The sequence below is a fragment of the Magnolia sinica genome, chromosome 7, assembly GCF_029962835.1.
Source record: "Magnolia sinica isolate HGM2019 chromosome 7, MsV1, whole genome shotgun sequence".
In the NCBI taxonomy this organism is placed as follows: Eukaryota; Viridiplantae; Streptophyta; class Magnoliopsida; order Magnoliales; family Magnoliaceae; genus Magnolia; species Magnolia sinica.
Genome location: NC_080579.1, coordinates 86,276,617 through 86,297,026, shown reverse-complemented (window position 1 = coordinate 86,297,026; position 20,410 = coordinate 86,276,617). Strand labels below are relative to the sequence as shown.

Genomic DNA, 20,410 nt, shown 5'->3' with positions numbered 1-20,410 from the left:
TACCGTTCAAAACTTTTTGGGGGCCCTAGAAGTTTTGGATATTAAAAGAAATTTTTTTATGGTTTATGTTCAACCTGAAAATTCCGTGATTAGTATCATTCTATTCTATCAGACTGGGGCCTATTCACAGTGGGTTGCATAAAATGGACAGTTTCGATCTTTAATCATCTCTACAAAGCAAGGCCCAAGGCCTGTGCAAAATGAGCGCTCTTTTTGTTTTAATTATTTACAAGTGCAGCCCATTGTTTAGTGATCCAATAATAGGCCCCATTGTGGATGGTCCACACACTGAATATCTATGGGATAGAAAGTTCCTAACCATTCAATAAGTGGCCCACAAAAATGTGGTTAGGAAATAAATACAGCAATTGTTCTCACTCACCCAAAAAATGCCCATAAATTCTATGGATAGGATCAATCTCAATTTTCGGCACATGGCTCATCCACTATAAGGCCCATTTCGTTGATAGTCTGGATAAGTAAACCACATGCCTCTTGTACAAACTGAACACCCAAATGTACTGTGCTACATGTGGGTATGGTTTTAAGACTCATCTGGTCGGAACCGATCCAGTTCGACGCCATGAATGAACCCAAACCGACCCAGCAATGTATGTTAATTCAAAGTTCATTAGATCAAATGGCACATGCATACTAATATTATCATTGCATATGATTATTTTCAGATTTGATTCAATGGCATGAACTGTACTTGAAAAGGTTTACATCTGCCTAAATGCTATAAAGATTGAGGTGAGGAGAGCAGAAGAGCCGTAATTTTTAAGTGTTCCTCCATCTTCAGAGTTTCTACCGCATAGTTCAGTATGGAAACAGGCAATGCAGCTAGATTCTCGGGCTCGAAACGCAATCGCAGGGCTCACGATGCTAGATCCTCAGGCTCGAAACGCAATCGCAGGGTCCACGACACTAGATCCTCGGGCTCGAAACGCAATCGCAGGGCCCACGACACCATGACCAGCTCCAAGTGTCTGCATGGCGACGGCGACGGGGCGCGGCCGTCGCGGAAATCTGCTATCTCCATAAATTACCTGAATTTCTTCCAGAGTGGATTGCCTCAATGTTTAATGTACTACTACAACAAACAGTGGAGAGACTTCCCTGAGGACGTGACGGTGTCACTTGTCGAAGCATTCAGAGCCAAGCGATCAGCCGTTGAGGTGTCGATGGGGGAGTCCACATACCTAGTTGATCTTCTCAACATGATCTTGATTAACTTGAAAGGCAGGGTGCACCGATCTGTTGCATGGATTGACGAGTCTGGGAAGTGCTTTTTCCCAGTGGACGATGGTTGTGGGCCTTGCAATAGCCAAAAGATCAAGTTGCATCTTGCCGATGGGGGGCAAGGGGAAGATAATTCGGGGCCCATGGATCGCAACATGGTTTCAGGTTCTAAGCAGATTGAAGTGAATCCAGATGTTAAAGAAGAGATTGGAGAAAATGTTGTACCATGCCCGACACCTACGGACAACAACAAGGTTTCAGGATTTGAGGAGATGGAAGTGAGTCAGAAGGTGAAAGGGATGTGTGTGGAAAATGTTGTTCCACGCCTGGCAACAGAAGGAAATGAGGTTAGTCTATATCCTGGAGAAGATCAAAACAAGGTTTCAGACATTGAGGGGATTGAAGGCGTACAAAGGAGTGAGGAAAATGTCATTCCACTCCAGCAGCCCGAAAAAGGCCGAAACAAGTTTTCAGAAATGGTGGGAAATGAAGTGAGTCAGGGCATTGAAGGAGAGAACGCGGAAAATGTTATTCCGCTCCCCAAAGAAGACCATGACAAGGTCTTGGGCATTGAAGGAAGCAAAGGGAGTGTGAAAGGACACCTCCCTCACCCAAAGCCTGATATAGTGAGTGCGGGAGATGTCCTTCTGCACCCAAAACCAAAAAAAGTCCATAAGAAGGTTTCAGGCTCTACACCGATTGAAGTGAGCTCGGATGATGAAGGAGCAAGTGTGGAAGATGTCACTCCACACCTACAGCCCCATGAAGTTTGCGAGAAGGTTTCGGGCTTTGAAGAAGTTAAAGGAGCGAGCCCAGAAAAAACCGCTCCCCAAAAAGTCCTTAACAAGGTTTCAGGCTTTGAAGGGATTGAAGCGAGTGCAGGAATTGAAGCAATGAACACTGAAAATGCCGGTCGGCGTCATGGGGCCGACAAAGCCCATGACAAGGTTTCAAGTTCTAAGGAGATTAGAGCAATTCCGGCGGTTGAAGCAGCCCAGGTGGAAAATGTTGTTCTGTGCCAGAGTGGCAGAGAAGAACTTCACAACATTCCAGCCTTTCCAGAGATTGACATTGAAGTGAGCTCGAAGGTTAAAGAAGTGGCGGCGGAGAATGTGGTTCAACCCATGGAAGATCCCACATTCGCCGTTCTGCGGAAGAATTTGGTGAGGTTGGCGAGAGACGAGCCAGAGTTCATTGCAGTTCAAAACACTTTCTTGATTGGGTTCGGCGGCCTCATCACACCAATAAACTTAGTTGGTATTTATCGTCATTCACCGACGGGTCCCATTGCGATCACACGGCTAAAATCATTTGAGAAACAGATAGAGATCACAAAGAGGTATAGGGGCTATGCTAATGTCTATGGTGGATGGCATGGATCATCTAGAGAGGGTGTGATTGGGATTATACTTTATGGGTTCTGGAATTGCGGTGAGCCGGTGGGCGGATCGGGTTACGGCAACGGCATTTATCTCTCACCTGATGAATATGCTCATATCAGGTGATTTTATTTATTTATTTTCCAATTTTTAGATATGATTTTTGAGTTGAAGTGATGAAGAATTCTTGGTTTGAATTGCTGGCATTTTCATTTGGGCTAGCATTCTGTCATATAGGTAGCCCTTAACTACAAGCAATCCTGACCTTTCATTTAGTGGGCCCCATAGTGAATGCAATCCTACAACTTTATCCATCAAAAAATCAATCAGCTGATGAAATGTTTAGGAGGGAGAATGATCACATGCATTCAATCCTATGGTGATTATCATATTTTCGAGCTGTGTGCGGCCCACCGTGATATGAGAATGCCATCAAACCAGTCTATTAGATGCAGGCCCCTAGTATCAGTCTTAAGCTATCAAAATCCTCCTAATATGTAACTCAGGTGGGCCACACTAAAGGTTTTTAAAAAATAGGGGCACTGGATATGGGGACATCCACCATTGAAACTTTCAGATGGAATGTGGGGTCCATCATGTTTTATATATATATGGCTGTGCATTGCTCCATGTGGTGTGTCCCACCTATGTTTTTGATAGGGATGATTGTCGATATGTATAGTACCCATGAGGAAGAACACCAGATGGACGGTTCGGATTCCACATACACACACAGGTGGTCCCACACAGATCAAAATGTTGGAATGCATGTGATCATTTCCCTTGGAAAGAAAAACAGCACACAGTCCAAATGCTAGTGAGTAAGTCCACTGATCATTTGGGTAGAATTGTTTCATGGAGGGGATTTTTGGTCCATTTCCCATCTAGTTGGCCCCACCAGATGAATGATCCAGAACGCTTAATGATGTTTTCAATGAGATGGTAGGCCGAATGCAATCGCTAATCATTCTTTTCATGGGATGGTAACTTGCTTTATTTATTAAAATGAAATGTTGATTGTATTGGTTGTCCACAGTGCATGCTACTCGGAGTTGGACAACAATGGCATACAACACATGGTGTTTTGCCGAGCAATTATGGGAAATATGGAACAAGTTCGACATGGAACCAATCAATACCATCCCAGCTCCGAGAATTTCGATAGTGGCGTCGACGATCTTCAGGACCCAAAGCATTATGTCGTGTGGCCCACCCACATGAATACACACATACATCCTGAGTATGTCGTCAGCTTCACACTGCCTCCTTCTGTCCGAGGTAATCCAACCGTCCTTTAATATAATACAAGTTAGTTTGTTCAATTCATTGTTTGAGAATGACACTGAGAATGACACTATCACCATTGTGTGTGGCGATCAGACCATTGATTTGGAGGGGCCCCACATAGAGTTCAGTGAGCATTCCTTGAAAAATCAAGGAGATCAGGGGTCCAAATTCAATAGGCAAATTTCATAACAATTGGGTGGAGTTGTCCACTTTTGATTGTTTTTGGAATATGGTCCATTCATGTGGTGGTCCACCGAATCAAAGGTCCTTTGAGCAAATGCTGTTGTTGAATGGCTAATTCACCTTCTGTATATTTTGGGGCCTGTCCTTGATTTTGGGTTGCTTAGATTATTTTCTTTCCACAGAGCATTTGGCTGGGAAAAGAGATGGTCAGGGCACTGTCGATATTGTGATGAGAAGTGGTCAGCAGGTGATCCTAGCCCTACATCCTGTAAGTCAGCCCAGATCTTAGTTTTTTATTACTTTACATGTGTGGGTGTGAGTAGGACAGTCAATAGGCGACATTAGCCCATGGGCTTTCAGGTCTGGCCTGCTTTGGTCTAGGCCTGGGCTGGAATCCTAAACCCCAAGGACCGAGTCCTGGCCTAAAATTTAAGCATGTTTAATAATCATGCTTAGCTGAGGTTTCATTGTTAGCTGGGTTGAGCCTGCTTGTTCTAGTCTATTACTGGGCTGGGCTGAGCTGGGCTCAGGCCTTGCTCGGACCAAGCCCGGCCCATTGACAGCCCTTGGTTTGAGTTTGTTTTCCTGATTGAATCTTAGTTTGCAAAACTTGATTACATCAATAAGAAGAAAGGAATTTAAGGGGTTTGATGACATAGGTTGCAAGTTATGGTAATTACCATAAGTTTGAGCTTTGTAAGACCCACCATGATGAGTGTGTGTTATCCAACGCATCAATTACGTTTTCCCCCCATATGTTGGGCCTAGGTCCTGAAATCCAGATTGATCTATAACTCAAGTGGGCCACATGAGAGAGATCAATGGGGAGGGTGATGTAGAGTAGGTCGTGGACACTTTCATGGCAAAGACAGACCAAAGAAGGCCCGATCGGAGGTGGAAGTGATCAGGGCTGTCAGAACCTTAAAACAATCGTATCTCACAAACCAGAATGAGTACCAGAATGAGTTTTTCAATGAATCATATATGATTTTTGGGTAGGAGAAGCTACTTTAGACAACCAACCCCCTACGCCCGGTTGCATAGCCTAATTTATGAGATTCCATCATATCGATGGTCAAAAGTTCATTTTATTTTTATTTTTACTATAAATAGTAAGTTTTAATTCGATCATAACTTTTGATCCTTTGAGTTTTAGGAATTGTGCCCAACATAAAAAAGGCATAGAAAAATTAAGAGAATAATATGATTAGGCTGAATTTGACAATTACTATTTTTAGCCGAATACCATGAAGTTGAGTAGGAATCATGACTGTCTATAAAATAGTAGGTTTATTATTCCTAGTAAGTCACATATTTATGGAGTTTTGAGTTGAAATTTTGAGTCTAAAACTCCGTCGTAAGTTTGAATTCACTATTTAAAGGATTGTAATTTTGTTTTTTTAATCACCAATCAATTTATTTCAAATTTATTAGAAATTATTTCTAGTTTCATCCCTCCCGGATTCGAGGAATCTCCGTGAGTCCAGAGAGCTCCATAGATTCGGAGTAGTTATCCACAAGGAATGCGTTAATTGACCTCATCACGTCCTTCATCAGAGCGGGACACCCATGATAGAAATTTCCAGACGTGAACATCAACCTAGTCATCAGGTATAATAGAAATTTCGGAGTAGGGTCCAACTTGTTCCGTATATAACATCAACCTAGTCATCAGGTGTGCCCCACCAGGACAGAGACACCAAAATTCAGGTGGCCCACACCACGTGAATACATGCATTTTAGGCCTGCTTGTATATTAGTCTGTGGTACATCTCACCTGAGTTCTCTATTATCGGCCTGTCGATTCTGCATACACATCAGGAGTGGGCCCAACTCAGCTCAATTTGAAAACTTGTGATCATTCCTATGTTGTGATCGATTATAAGAAATGGCATTATATTTGTTCGATCGAGAAATGGTTGGATACTGCTTGGTTGCTTTATGGGGCCCACCTTTTGGTATCATAAACCCATGATCCGGTGGGCCCCATAAGATATTCTGGTTCGTCCACTGCACTTAACTATCAGGATCACCAGAAGGTGGGCCCAAAGCAATTGCTTGATCGAACATTGTATAAGAATTCATTCTCATTTTCATCTGTTTTGCATTTCATACACAGGAAACCAACGGCCAAAACACAGCCTCAGAACCGAAATGGCCCACCTCAGGTTGGTTGCCGTTCACGATGCTGTTCCACGCGATTGAACATCGCCTTTCGCCTTTCGTCAAAGACATGCTGCTCTACAACTGTAACTTGTACAAGGTACATTGATTTGATTCATAGCATGGCCCAATCTTTGAATTTGAACGGTCTCGATCACACATGTATCTATCGGGTCCATTTCAGAGCAAGAGAATTACTCGCAAGGAGATGATTCAGAAGATGAGAATGCTTGTTGGAGATAATCTTTTGCTATCTACACTAAAGAGACTTCAGCTCAAAGTAAGATGCCTCTACAGCCTATATTTAATTATCATGGTGGAGATGCATGTGGTGGAACCCACCATGTATAATCTAAGTAAACGGGTACCAAATGGACCCGACCCAATTTTAACAGGTCTGGGTCCAATTTCTGGGACCCCTTTATAAATAAGGTCGAGTTCGGGGAGCCAATTTCTGGAACCCCTTTATAAGCCAGGCCACACTGTTGGATTATATCTCCATGGCTTGACCCACGTGAGTTTTGTGCCTGGATGATCCTCTTGTTTGTACGGTTAGCATGTGAACATTCACCTGATGGACGGTGTGGATGTCACACGCACAACTTGGTGTGGTCCCGTCGAGCTCGTGGGTTTTACCTAACCAGTACAATAGGTATTGTATAGGATTCTTGTTCATCTCTTGTTTGGCTGGCACTTGGGTGATGTGACATGCTTGCGTATCGAGGCCGTTCATTGTGTGGGCCCCACCGTGAGTCTGCCCTAGCCCAGAAAATCAAGTCGATTATCTCATCAGGTGGGACACACATATACTGCACATGGACGGTTTGTAAGTATTTTGAACCGTACCTTTTCATTACACACATGCGGCAGACTGATTTTTGGTTCAGGGGGCATAAATGCAATGGCCCACCTGACAAATGGCCCGGATCTCACATGCGTGCCACATTGGAAGATATTGGGGTGCATGAAAATGCGTAAGTAGCAACTATCATCCAATCACATACTTAAAATAGAGGGTAGATGCTATCTATAAACTGGAATTTTCATGGAGTGGGATTTCTCATGCATGCGTGTGTGTAATTTCAGCCACCGTTCCAGGCCACAGCAGCCCAGCAAATGCCCATGCGTAATGGGCCCCAAGCTCGCGAGAAATAGAAATACGAGATGTGCTGAAGTGGGGCCCACTATCCAGGTATTTCTTTTATCCTTTGCATTCGCAATAGAAAAGAAAAAAAAAAAAAAAAAAATCTTGTGTGGCCCACTTGAGGTTTGGATCGGCCTTATTTTTGGGCTGACGGCTAACAGGAGCTGGTGGACATGATGAACGGAGTAGATGTCACACACAACATAGTAGGACCCATAGAGCATATTGTGGTATGGGTAAGATATGGGTGTCCTGTTTTTTCTGTAGTACATTCACTGTGTCCTTCCTGTTTCCTGTCCCACTGATCAGATGATCGTAACCGTCTGTCTCAGATGACTTGTACGGATATCAAATGCTCTTTGAGAAAGATATTTTATCAAGCAGCCCCACATTCTCTTTGTAAAAGTCCTCTGATTGGGTGGTGGGGTTCCGCAGATGAACCAATCTCGTAGGAAACGGATCGGCTATTCACAGTGCTCTGTGGGCCCCACCATGATGTATATTTTTTCCTTTCATCCAAGTCTTTATGACCTAATCAACAGGTTAGATTTCAAATAACCATTACAGTGGGCCCTAGGAGGTTTTTAATGGTGGACATTCAATCACTACTGTTTTCCCATGGTGTGGTCCACTTGAGATTTATATATACCTCATTTTTGGGTTCAAGCTCTAAAATTATTTTTCAAAACGGATGAACGGTGTGGATAAAACAAATACATCACGGTGGGGTCCACATAGCACCGACCACTAACCACCTGGCTGATGGCAGCGTCACTAGCCAAACCGCGTCCAATCTCATACGTCTGTGGTGTGTACAAGGCACCTCAGCTTAATATCTAAAAGAAGAATATGTCATACGATTTCTATATGGTATGATCTTAACCATTCATTCGTCATGTCCCACCATGGATAAACTACAGTTGAAAAGATCAGATTGGTGAACCATCCAATTAGTTACACCTATAAATGGATCGTAGAGATCAATGCTTGTAACTAATCAGATGGGACCCTCCCAGCCAAACCCGAGCCAGACCTATTTACTTAAATGGGTCCTATCAGGTTGGGTTGGGTACGGTTCAGACCCACTACCCAAATAGTGGGCCAGGGATATTGATCCGGGACCCAACTTCAACTGCAGCTTGCTCATAATTCAAATTGAATTTTGCAATTTTAAATTGAATTCCTTTTTGGGTGTGTTTGGTTGTAAAAAAATTCATGAAAAAAGTATATATATCACGAAAATTTGCACTAAATTAGACCGATTGATCATGAAATATCATAAAATTTAATGATATTTGTGCAACCAAACGTACCCCTATTCAATAAGAGTAAATTCATTGATATTTTGTTTTATTTTTTCTCTTGCAGGGTATGAAATTTCATTGCGGGCAAAATAATAATAATAATAATTTATGGTATTTGTCGACTCTAAATATAAAATATTTTAAATAAGCTTAAACATGTTATGAGTATTAGTGGATTTTCTGTTGCGTTTAATATTGATAATGTTGGAATGGTGTTGATGATACTTGCTGGGCCATTTTCTAATGTGGGCCTTGTTCTCTGCATGGGTCTCATACTGAATGGTGGTGGATTTGTTTTGGCATGCCATGTTCTACACTAGTTCTAGTGCTGTCAATGGGATGCATTGGCGTGTCGGGCTTTCAGGGCTGGCCCGCTTTGAGTCGGGCATGGGGTGGAATATTAGGCCCAAGGGCCACACCGGGGCCTAACATTTACAGGTGTTTAATAACTGAGCTGGGGTAGAGTTTTTTAAAGATCCCATCTGCCTAGGATTTGAAGAGTATTCTGGGATTTACAATGCATGAGGGGCATACTTAATGAATAGCCCAGATGTTGCAGAAAATTGAGTGGCAGGGCTTGGGCTATGCATAATCATCATGGGCTGGGCTTGGGCCATTTTAGCCCTGGACTGACCTGAGTTGAGCTCGAGATTAAGTTTGTGGACTAGCCTTGGACAAACCTTAGCCCAGCCTGTTGACAGCTGTAAGTATGTGATTAGAGCTGTGATTAGAGGTGGGGACGGATGACTCGATCAGACTTAACTTGACTGAGTCAATCTGAACCGAGTTGACTTCATCCAATCTGAACTCAAACCGAGTCGAGTTCAAGTCACCCAGTAATTCGACTCGACTCGATATTTGACTCGGTACTAACTCAACTCAAGATTTGACTTTTCAAATTTGAGATGTCGTGTGGCTGACATAGAGGTTGCAATTTTGGCAGGTGCACCTAGGTTTTGAATTATAATTTCAGCATATGGATACCCGCCACACCCAACCCAAATCAATACTTGTTATTAGATCAGACTCAGTCCAAGTTAGTATAGGTTAGACCTAGACTTGGATCAAGTCAAACATGCTGGATTCATGTTGAAATTTTTTATTTAAAAATAAATAAAATATTTAAAAATTTTATTTTTTCTCCAAAACAGTTTTGAAAATTTTTAAAGAAAATTGTGTTTTCTTTAGTCCTGCATCAGAAAGAGTGGGAAAAAAGTTGTGGTTTGTAAGTGGTTGAGTAGATAGTATTCTTACTTAAAGAAATAAAGGATGAGATGCTCGATTTGCTTGTTCAAGTGCATAGCACTGGAATGCATGCACAGGCTTGGGCATGGCTTGGGCAATGTGGCTGTAGTAGCATTAGATGGTGCACTTCGCATGTGCGCTTTCTTATGACTTTATGCGAACCGTCATATGACAATGCAATCGTGGTGCGAGAAGTGTAAGATGGGCATGGGTTTTATACGCTATTGGAAACGGTTGGATCAACGGATGTAAAACTATCGACCATTTTGAAAATGGCTAATAGCCTTAATAGCCAAGATGGTCTGAAAATGGTCGGGCCTTGATGATCCAACAGTCATATTGTTGATCCAATGATATGTAACGCTTGAAAATTAAAGCCAATGGTTAGAAATATTTTTACGAACATTTTGACCTATCGATGACCACCTATCAACGGTCCACTCCTCATTTGCTATATAAACTGGACCATCTTAGTTTAAAATCATTCAAGTCCAACAGTTACCATAGAATCCAATCTAATTTCTCCAAACATTTTTCCATCTAAGAAATTGCTAAGTAGCTTAAATGTTGTTTGAGTCACTAACTTCGACCACTTATCAAATCTACTAGACAATCAACTGTGTTTTTTGAGTTCCTTGGTAGACTCCTTTGTGATTGTTGCATGCAGGATTAAAGAGAGAATGCTTATGTATTTTGGAAGCAATTCACCTATAACCCATTAGCAATCAAGAAAGGATGAACCAAGCTTCAAGGACAACATATTTTTACATGATTCGGTCTAGTGTTAAAATTTAATTAAATTTATCTTTCAGTTTTTCAATATATTTTTCCAACAACTCAGTGTCTGACTCAGATTGAGTTCGGGTTAGGCCTATTTCAAAACCGGGTCGAGCCAGGTCAGTCCTAAATTGGTCCGACCCGGCAGGATGCCCAGCTATGTGATAGGTGTGCTTTGTTTGATAGGCAATGCGAATGGGACAGGGCTCCAAAGGCAGGCGGCATAGCAACTCTCATCCCGTGCAGAGCATGGATCTGAGATTCATGCACATGCCAGACATGTGCCAGCACAGCACATGGATATCAGATCCTATCCATTCATCAGAGGAGTATCAATATGTAGATTCCCTGGCCCAATAATCTAGCCGTTGCACTACCCAGTTTGTAATATGAGGGCCCACCTATTGAGTTGATAAGATTCGTTTTGGGGAAGAGCATCTAGATGATCTGATCCAGCTGATGGATGGCATGGATTGGCCCGTTTCTGCAACGCTGGCAAATGTGCTAGCGTATGCTGATGGATGATGTGCAGCATTGAGAAATTGTACACGTGGCAAACAAATTATGCAAAATGGGCCAACCCAATGGACCCCACTTTAGATCAAATCGGTGGGTATTATTGGACGGTTGAAATTGAAAATATCTGACCGTTCTAGGTCAGGCGACAAGTGTCCTAGAATCAAGGAATTTGTTTGATCAACCAATCTGATTTTGGGATAGTGCATTGGATGGAGTGGGTTCCACAATTTAAATGTATTTGAGTTAACGCATGCCACGTGTATCCATTTCTGGATGCCGCCTGTGTATCGTCGTCTTATATACAGCCAGAGTATTAAATAACTGGCTTGAATGTATTTATTATTTAGGGTCTGCCTTCTGTTTGACAGTAGTTCCATGCACCTGGTTGCATTTGTACTCATTTGCCTCAACATCACCCATCTGGACCGTCCATTAGTGATCCCAACATGTTAAGTCAGTGGCATGAAAAATTGGACGGACAAGATTGTTCTCAGAAGATAGATCCAATGCTTAGGACTATCATATTGATTTGAGTTTTCTAGTGTAGTGGGCAAAATGTAGACTGAACCTAATGGACGGTTCAAACTGGTGATATGGATGATCCGAACCCAAGTTGCAGCCCTACACGTGTCACACCCATTTATCCGAGCTGACTGTACGAAGCAAAATGGACGGCTGAGAGAATTTAATTCTACCCATCCATTTCTTTCAAAACATAGCGTCTCATTTAGACCATATATAATAATCTTATTAGTATTAGTGGGCCCACCACCATCATAAGCCGTTGATAAATAATAGAATTAGTCCACGTTCCATGATGGCATCCGTTGCGTTTTCAAAAGAAAATATTAGTTTTAGTCCACATGCTCGATAGTCCGTCATTATAACAGCGATTGTGGGCCCAAGGATGGATGTCCATACCGGTAATTGTACCAATGGAACAATCCTGACTGTTCGTTCTCGCCCTCAAATGGCATGATTTTGAATCAAGGGTTAGAGCTGGGCATGAGGCGGCTCGTCCCACCCGAACCGAACGGGAGTAGGCTTCACCCAATCCGAATTCAAATCAAGTCGAGTTCGAATTACCCAGTAACTCAGACCCGACTCGATCCTATCATACTCGAGTCAATCTGAAACTGACTCGACTCGGATTTGAGTATGCATAATATAAAATTCTAATTTTTAAGTATATCTAACCTTAATGCTGCACTCAACCCTAACCCGATCCCAAACCCTCTCTCTCCCTCCCTCATCCTTCTCTTCCAAGCCCGGCAACCACCCACCCTACTCTCTATCTTCTCTCCACTCCCTCCCTCCTCTTCCAAGCTCGGCAGCTACCCACCACCATCACCTCTCTCTCTCTCTCTCTCTCTCTCTCTCTATTTGATTCGGTGCCAACGCTGTACACCCTGTCCCCACCAATAAAAAGCAATTGCCAGTATAAGTGGGACCCATGGTTTAGGGAACTGATGCAAGAGCACTGGTCAGCTGGGCCACATCGTAGATGGACCACACCCTAATGCAAACCTTTCGATCTGTGACCTACGTATGGATGGTTGAGAAGTGCAGCAATGGTCCACACTGAACTGAAAAGGTCCAAGATTGACGGGTAGGATCTTCCAATCTGGGATATTTACAGGGCATGATCTATCCATGGTGGGGCCCAATAGATCAACCATGGTACCAGTACATGCAGAGCAAATACAGCGTCCTGATCATCAGAAAAGGTACGGTCTGCTGGCACAATGGATACTATATGGTGCCACCACCCATGGTAAGTTGATCCAAACCATTGTTCTAATGGTCCCCACTGAGAAATGCAAATGAGGGAGTGCTCCAGATATTTTCAGATTGACACAGGTCCTGATCGTTTGATATTTGGCATTTTGAACATGGAATCCTGACCGCTTGTGTACCTTTTCTCTTTAACGATTCATTAGTAGACTGCCAATGGGAATGCTGGTATCATCCAATTTGGGTATTTTTCACCGTTAGAACTTGGTTAGGGCTACTAGATCAAGGGTCTGGATCAACATATCATGGGCCCCATATAGTCAACCGTGTTTGCTGATGAGGATCCAATAATTCCTCCACACGATATGCTTACAAATGAAAAGATAATAATAATAGTAATAATAATAAAGTAAAATCTAGTAAGCTGGATCTCGCAGGTCCAGCAACTCATGATTTGCACTGTGGACCACCTGCATTGCAAAGCATCCTGATTTTTGTCCTGACCCTCATTGTAGATGGTGACCTTTCACTTGTTGGCCTACAAATAGATGGATGAGAAAAGGGCAGCAATGGTCCACATGTACACCCTGTCCCCACCAATAAAAAGCAATTGCCAGTATAAGTGGGACCCATGGTTCAGGGAACCGATGCAAGAGCACTGGTCAGCTGGGCCACATCGTAGATGGACCACACCCTAATGCAAACCTCTCGATCTGTGACCAACGTATAGATGGTTGAGAAGTGCAGCAATGGTCCACACTGAACTGAAAAAGTCCAAGATTGATGGGTAGGATCTTCCAATCTGGGATATTTACAAGGCATGATCTATCCATGGTGGGGCCCAACAGATCAACGATGGTACCAGTACATGCAGAGCACATACAGCTTCCTGATCATCAGAAAAGGTACGGTCTGCTGGCACAATGGATACTATATGGTGACACCACCCATGGTTAGTTGATCCAAACCATTGATCTAATGGTCCCCACTGAGAAATGCGAATGAGGGAGTGCTCCAGATATTTTTAGATTGACAGGTCCTGATCGTTTGATATTTGGCATTTTGAACATGGAATCCTGACCGCTTGTGTACCTTTTCTCTTTAAGAATTCATTAGTAGCCTGCCAATGGGAATGCTGGAATCCTCCAATTTGGGAATTTTTAACCATTAGCACTTGGTTAAGGCCACTAGATCAAGGGTCTGGATCAACATATCATGGGCCCCATATAGTCAACCGTGTTTGCTAATGAGGATCCAATAATTCCTCCACACGATATGCTTACAAATGAAAAGATAATAATAATAATAATAAAGTAAAATCTAGTAAGCTGGATCTCGCTCAGGTCCAGCAACTCATCTGCTGTACAGTGGCATGTGGGCCACACCGCAGGGAACAAGATGTCAAGGAACACCCACCCATGATTTGCACTGTGGACCACCTGCATTGCAAAGCATCCTGATTTTTGTCCTGACCCTTCAACCAGGGAAGATGAAGGGTCTGGATGGCCCGGATGAGCTGAGGCATCTGATGGAGAGGTTGGATCACATGCATAAATCATTTTGGGCCCCACATCTGCCTTGTACCACTGTAGCCAATACCACTATAAGTAAAATGGTCAGTAGTCCAACTTTAACTGGCAGACCAGATGATTAAGATTGGCCCAGGCTGTACCCCATGCACGGCAGCCCCACAATGAACGGTGCCATTGTCATGCATGTGTGCCCGGTTCCACATCAACACAATGGTCAGTAGTCCAAATTTAACTGGCAGACCAGATGATTAAGATTGTCCCAGGCTGCACCCCATGCACGGCGGCCCCACGATGAACGGTGCCATTGTCATGCATGTGTGCCCAGTTCCACATCAACATGGGCCAGAAGCCATACATAGTTCGTGTTCTCGATCGTTTATTCCAAGAGCATGCACAAGTGGACAAAATTGAAAGCACGCATTTGATTTCACTCATGTCCATGTAAACAAGAAACATGCATTCACCACCACATATACAAAGAAGGCACAAGCATAGAGCGAGATTATTTATATGAGATGCGAAGCATTGTACCATTTAGAGCACTAGTATCTGGAACTACTTAGCTTCATTTGGCAGGCCATGACGGCGAGCATGTCGAGAGGTAGAATATGCAGAGATTGCCGACCCGGTCATGGCCAGTGAGTGTTTGGTGAGGTCCAGACCTTTGTTGGCAGCTAGCCACAGACTCCAGAAGAACCCAATCCACCCTGCAATAGACAGTTCCCCAAGCATAAGATTCCACATGGACCCACATGATTCAAATTAGAGATTCTTGCCTGGGAAAATAGAATCCTCTTGACTAATAGAATTTTCGTTAAAAATAAAAATAAAAATCTTTTCATTATGTAGGAATGTGAATGAGACTTGCACACCGCATGTTGTGGCTCACATGTATAAGATCCTGGTTGTTCATCATGAAGGCCCACCATGCATGTGACCCTGCCTGGGAATCAAGCTAACCTTCTGAAGGGTGGACCAAACAGGTATGTTTACTGTGAATAGTTGGCCAATTTTTTAACCACCGGTTTCTCTCAGACACACGTGGACCACCTGCTAAGTGGGCCAGTGCACATGTGAGCAGCTCATGAATTGTCGAGACCTAGCACAATCTGCCATTTGGGTTTCAGTTGTCGTGCCACTCCATACACTCAGAGTTCAAAATTTCTGTATCTCCTATCAGTACATGAACCCAGAATGTCGTACATGAACAAAGAACCGATTGGACGCCTCTGACCATTTGATTGTTGTGAGTTTTGCATGCTGAGCATGGACTGTCGCTCATTTTTCAGTTAACAATCCAACATTTTCTAGGTCGTTGATCAGATGGCTACTATGGTATGAGCACCTTGCCCATCTGGGATATTTCCCACTGCATGGTGGTCCACCAAATCAACAGTCCTGGTGATTCATAGACTCATGTAGAAAAGATGTTTTAAGGAGCACTTCATGGAATCGCATGAAGCGTGTGCAATAGTAGAATTCTTGATGGTAGATTAAAGAAAACCTGTAGCTATCATAACAGCAATGATTGTGGAGATGGTTGTAGTGGAAATAACGAAAACGGCCACTGATAATGCCACGATGTAGATTCCCGTTAAGCAGGCGAAGAAGATAGCTAAGAAACCTCCAGCCGCTGCCAAGGACATGAGCAAAGAGATGACAATGGCGTTGACTGTTGCTGCCAGAAAGAAAAGCATGAAAACCATTAATCCTGTCAAGGCTAGAAGCGTGATTGTCCCAACCTGCAAATATTGGAAAGAAGCTCAGAAGGTCTGACATTGAAACTGCACCAAAAGATAACTGTATTAAGGAAACTAAGTTTCATATTTTCAGATCATCCACAAAATTCATATTGTCATGGCTACCAACAAAGAAAACATTTTTCAATATGCATAACATGGACGCATGTGCAAAATTGCGGAATCATGCCCGTACATGATGCATGACCCAATAAGTTCGGCAAATGCTGGCTTCCATTACCAATCCAAACACTGAAAACTTAGTACAAACCATCTTGAGCATTCATTTCACAAGATACTAAACATATAGTCAGGATCTAAACTGCATACTTTGTTAGTACAAACCATCTTGAGCATTCATTTCACAAGATACTATATCAGAATCTAAATTTTGCATGGTCCATTATACGAGTGCAATTCGGGCAGGTTGAGTTGAGTTGAGGGCCAACCCAAGCCCAGCCCAACCACAAGAGGACCCAATCCGCAACCTGATCAAACCCAAATTCCAATCCAAGGTGCCCAACCTGAATACCTCTATACTCAACCAAACCAGACCCAACCTGACCCGACTAGAAAGAACCCTATCCAAATACATGTGATTATTCCCAATCCAACCTAACCCAACCCAAATTTGCCAAACTTGATTTAAAATTGGGTTGGCCTTTTCCAACCCGATCCCGATCTGAGGACCTTAACAACCCGATCCCGATCTGATCCGAACTCGTGTTCAGGTTGATCCGAACCCAAGTTGCAGCCCTAGTAGGTTATGGATGGCAAGGTGAACAAAATGGATGATCCAGATCAATAATTTGACCGTTTGCACATCCAAATGCAGGTAATGGACTGTGTAGCCTACAATGAAAAATTATGTAACAGGCCTTCTTCTTTTCTTTGAAGGGTAGTTGAATTGGACCTTTTCTACGCACATTAAAGCAAAAGCACGAACATTGAGGCAGGAGCATCACATTTGTGCTCGTGACACTGAAAAGAGAGAAATAAGCATTGATCACTGTTCTTCCCTTAGAATCACAATATTGGCCACCTCAATCTTCACCATTCACATAATCTGATTTGAGTTCCTCAGGTATCACCTTCGCCAAAATGAAATGATATCCAGAAAAAAAAACATTCTTTTGGGCTGATTATAACACCTTTCATTCCAACAAAACCGATTGAAATAAGGAGATCTATTTTGGTCGTAGCCAAGTTATCTGGTTGTTGAAGCTGTCATTTCCTGATTGATTTGATCCTGCACTCATCCTTCTAACAATTCTCTGCCTCTCACCGGAACATAGAACAAAGTCATTTTCAAGTACAAGCAAAGCCAGAATAATCAACACAGGTCCTGAGAAATCAAGCCATCTCCAAAGCAACAAAGCAACACTCAGATGATAATCATCAGCTTCTAGATGCCATCTAAAAGACACAAATCCAACTTTGATAGAATAAAAACCGAACCATTGCTTTGTGTTCGAGCCAATTAGAACCCACTTTATTAGAAAGGGGGTAGCTCTTCCTCTTGTAAGATTTTTTTTTTTTTTTTTCCCCTTAAATTTGTAAGAGTTCAGGGACCTTGTAACCCAAAGTTATCTCCCTTCAATAAAAAATTAAAAAAAAATAAATTAAAAAAAATAAATAAAAATCATGGACGATTACCTCTAATCTTAACCATCTATCACAATGGAGTACTAAAAATAACAAAAATATCCTTTAACCTTGGGACAACCTTATAGGCCCCCGATAAATCGGATATAGCTCACTCAAACAGTACCAGAATTACATGATACTGGGCTCATCTAAAAGGTTTCAAACAGGAACAACTTCATGTTGTTTTAACATCATTTTATACCTGAAAAGTGGGCTGCAAATTAAGTGACAGAAATACTAAGGGAGACTTGAACTCTTTTCTAGATAAGGAGAAAACCTGAGCTATGCTGAGTTGGGAGGCAATCAGCCGGAGGACTCCTCACGTTAAACCAACACAGCCATGATAATGGACCTCTAGGGACAAGGACAATAAACCACATGATTCCTTGCAAGATAGGGCCATTGAGAATCTGGATAGCGCCCGCTCAATGATCAAGGGCATATAAAGTTTTGGCATGGATGCTAACCACCCAAAAACCTACAAAGCCATGCGGGATTCTCAGGATGGTTGTATTTGATGTGGTCCTCACTGTAGATGAGGGATACCCAATAAGAATATCTCCTGCTAGAATATTTCAACATTTTGATATCTTATCTATTTTCCTTTTTAATATGAACCAACTCCTTTAACTATTATTTTTTAGGCCACTTGTAGGATCTTCCAATCTTGGAAATTTTCCGTTTATCCCCCATCAATGGTGTCACCCATCATACAAACGATGTGGATCATTGAATATAAGACCCCAAATCTAACGGCTATAATCCAAATGTAAACCAAGCCATACATCAGGATGTATTTTAGCGATCCTCTCTTTCATACCTTTTTTTCCCCTGAAAGGGACTCTTGGCCCCATTTTGCGCTAAGCGTATAAAAGTCCTGAATTCATTCAAATAGAAAAAAGGTTTTTTCCTCAGGCGAAGAGTGTCATACAAACACATCCACAAGTCAATTCTTGATTAAAAAAATACATTTAACATTTCCTGAACAGCAAGTTTTCTTTTGTTGAGACCATTTTGTGAATATGGAAAATGGAAATGAAATCCACATGAAAAGTATTGAGTACTCCATAAAGAAATATGTGTTTGGTTTGCACTTTAGTTCTCTTAGGATTCAAGTAATAATGTGAAAAGGTCAACTGTCAAGAGGTCACTTTATTTCCTTTCAGCAGTTGAAAATTCAGTTATCAATTTTTTTCAGAGAGTTTTGGCTTTGGAAGTAGATTCTATGCAGCTTTTTGTTTCGCAAACAACATCAAAGTAGGATTATGTGGATAGCATTTTCATTTTAAAAGTACTGTACACAAATTTTTTAAAAAATGCCTTCATGAAAAAAAAAAATCTATATTCATATTTATTCCAATTGCTAACCATTCCAAAGTTGCTTAACTGAATGAGATTTCTCATAAATCAATCCCCCTTTTTTCCTCGGGTTAACTAGAAGAGGTTAATTACATGAGTTTCAAACTCTAATTTTGATCAATAATTAGTTTAATCTTTTATCCCGCCTTTAGAAGAATATAGGTATCTACCCCTATCATTAGAATTTTCTGAAAGGTAAACTACCTTGGTTTCATATAGAAATTCATATAGAACCTTAATGGAAAAAATAAAAATTCTATATTCATATTTATTCCAATTGTCAACCAGTCTTTGTTTGCAACTTTGGAATCTATTTCTATATCAAGAAAGGATCTTACATTTCTTACAGTCCCTCCTTTCACTTCATACTCACATTTGGTGGATCTTCCTCTTTGTCAGTTCCTAATTCTTTTTCTTCTTCAATTTGCATGACAATGGTAGATTGACATGTTTAAGTAGAGCCCTTCTTCTCTTACTGATCCTCCTATTCTTCCTATCACACAACAACATCAGAAGCCTAGTGTATGCACGTTCTCTCCCTCCAATGCGTTACATGTATATGAAACTCGGTCCGTGGAAAAGTCTGCCCCATCATGAAAATCATCTTCAACAAAAATCAGGTTGATCCACTCATACGATGGTGCAAATTGAAGGAGGAGAAAAAGAAGGAGAATTAGGAAGTTTGATCCATGGAAAAGGTCTGCCCTAGATCATCATCAATGGAAATCAAGCCAATCCGCTCATTGGTGGGACAAAACCTATATGTTGAATCAGATGGTTGACCATCCACTGATTCCGATGGGGTAGCTAAAAGTGGCAATTGGTCAGGTTCAGGTCAGCTCATATGATGGGGCAAAACCTGTATGTCGGATGATAGGAAATCTGTTGGTGGAAAAGGTCTACCCTACCCCATCATGAAGATTGGGTGGTTGACCATCCATTCATTGTGAAAACGTGGCTAGGAGTGGCAATACACTGGAATCAGTTCAAGGGTACCCATACCCGTCAATGAGTAATTTAGTATCACACTATACACATGCCCTCGTTGGGCCTAAAATTTGGGCCGGGGGGGTGTGGTGGTGTACCATTAAATCAAAAGATTAGATTTTATAACCAAAAAAAAAACTATGGTTTTTCTTTTAAAACATAAAAATAG

The 20,410-nt window shown here is 42.0% G+C and overlaps 3 protein-coding genes across 7 annotated transcripts in view; 2 read left to right on the top strand and 1 right to left on the bottom strand.

The window, feature by feature from the left end:
* The window catches only part of LOC131251605 (probable inactive poly [ADP-ribose] polymerase SRO1), a 107,856-nt gene extending 98,892 nt beyond the window's left edge, over nucleotides 1-8,964 (top strand). The window contains exon 8 of the transcript XR_009173994.1: nucleotides 8,797-8,964. The gene's annotated coding sequence lies outside the window, so the exon portion shown is untranslated. The remainder of the gene's footprint in view (nucleotides 1-8,796) is intronic.
* Nucleotides 1-20,410, bottom strand: part of LOC131251608 (uncharacterized) — an 89,954-nt gene that overhangs the window by 56,951 nt on the left and 12,593 nt on the right. The window contains exons 2-3 of one of the 2 annotated variants that reach the window (XM_058252443.1): nucleotides 16,014-16,251; nucleotides 14,914-15,216 (exon numbers count right to left, since the gene is read on the bottom strand). The exons of the other annotated variant lie outside the window; for it this stretch is intronic. Coding sequence (XP_058108426.1) covers nucleotides 15,065-15,216; nucleotides 16,014-16,251 — 390 coding nt within the window. The 3' untranslated portion in view covers nucleotides 14,914-15,064. Of the gene's footprint in view, nucleotides 1-14,913; nucleotides 15,217-16,013; nucleotides 16,252-20,410 lie in introns of those variants that run through there. 2 annotated transcript variants of the gene reach the window in all.
* Nucleotides 810-8,889, top strand: LOC131251606 (uncharacterized). 4 transcript variants are annotated; one of them, XM_058252442.1, is made up of 7 exons: nucleotides 810-2,743; nucleotides 3,658-3,899; nucleotides 4,274-4,338; nucleotides 6,211-6,354; nucleotides 6,439-6,534; nucleotides 7,341-7,446; nucleotides 8,767-8,889. In XM_058252442.1, exons 1-6 carry the CDS (start codon nucleotides 825-827, stop codon nucleotides 7,407-7,409), a joined length of 2,535 nt encoding a protein of 844 aa, XP_058108425.1. In that variant the 5' UTR covers nucleotides 810-824; the 3' UTR covers nucleotides 7,410-7,446; nucleotides 8,767-8,889. The 4 variants fall into 4 exon arrangements, with proteins under 4 accessions (XP_058108425.1, XP_058108423.1, XP_058108424.1 ...); XM_058252440.1 differs by having other exon boundaries at nucleotides 4,274-4,359; XM_058252441.1 differs by having other exon boundaries at nucleotides 4,256-4,338.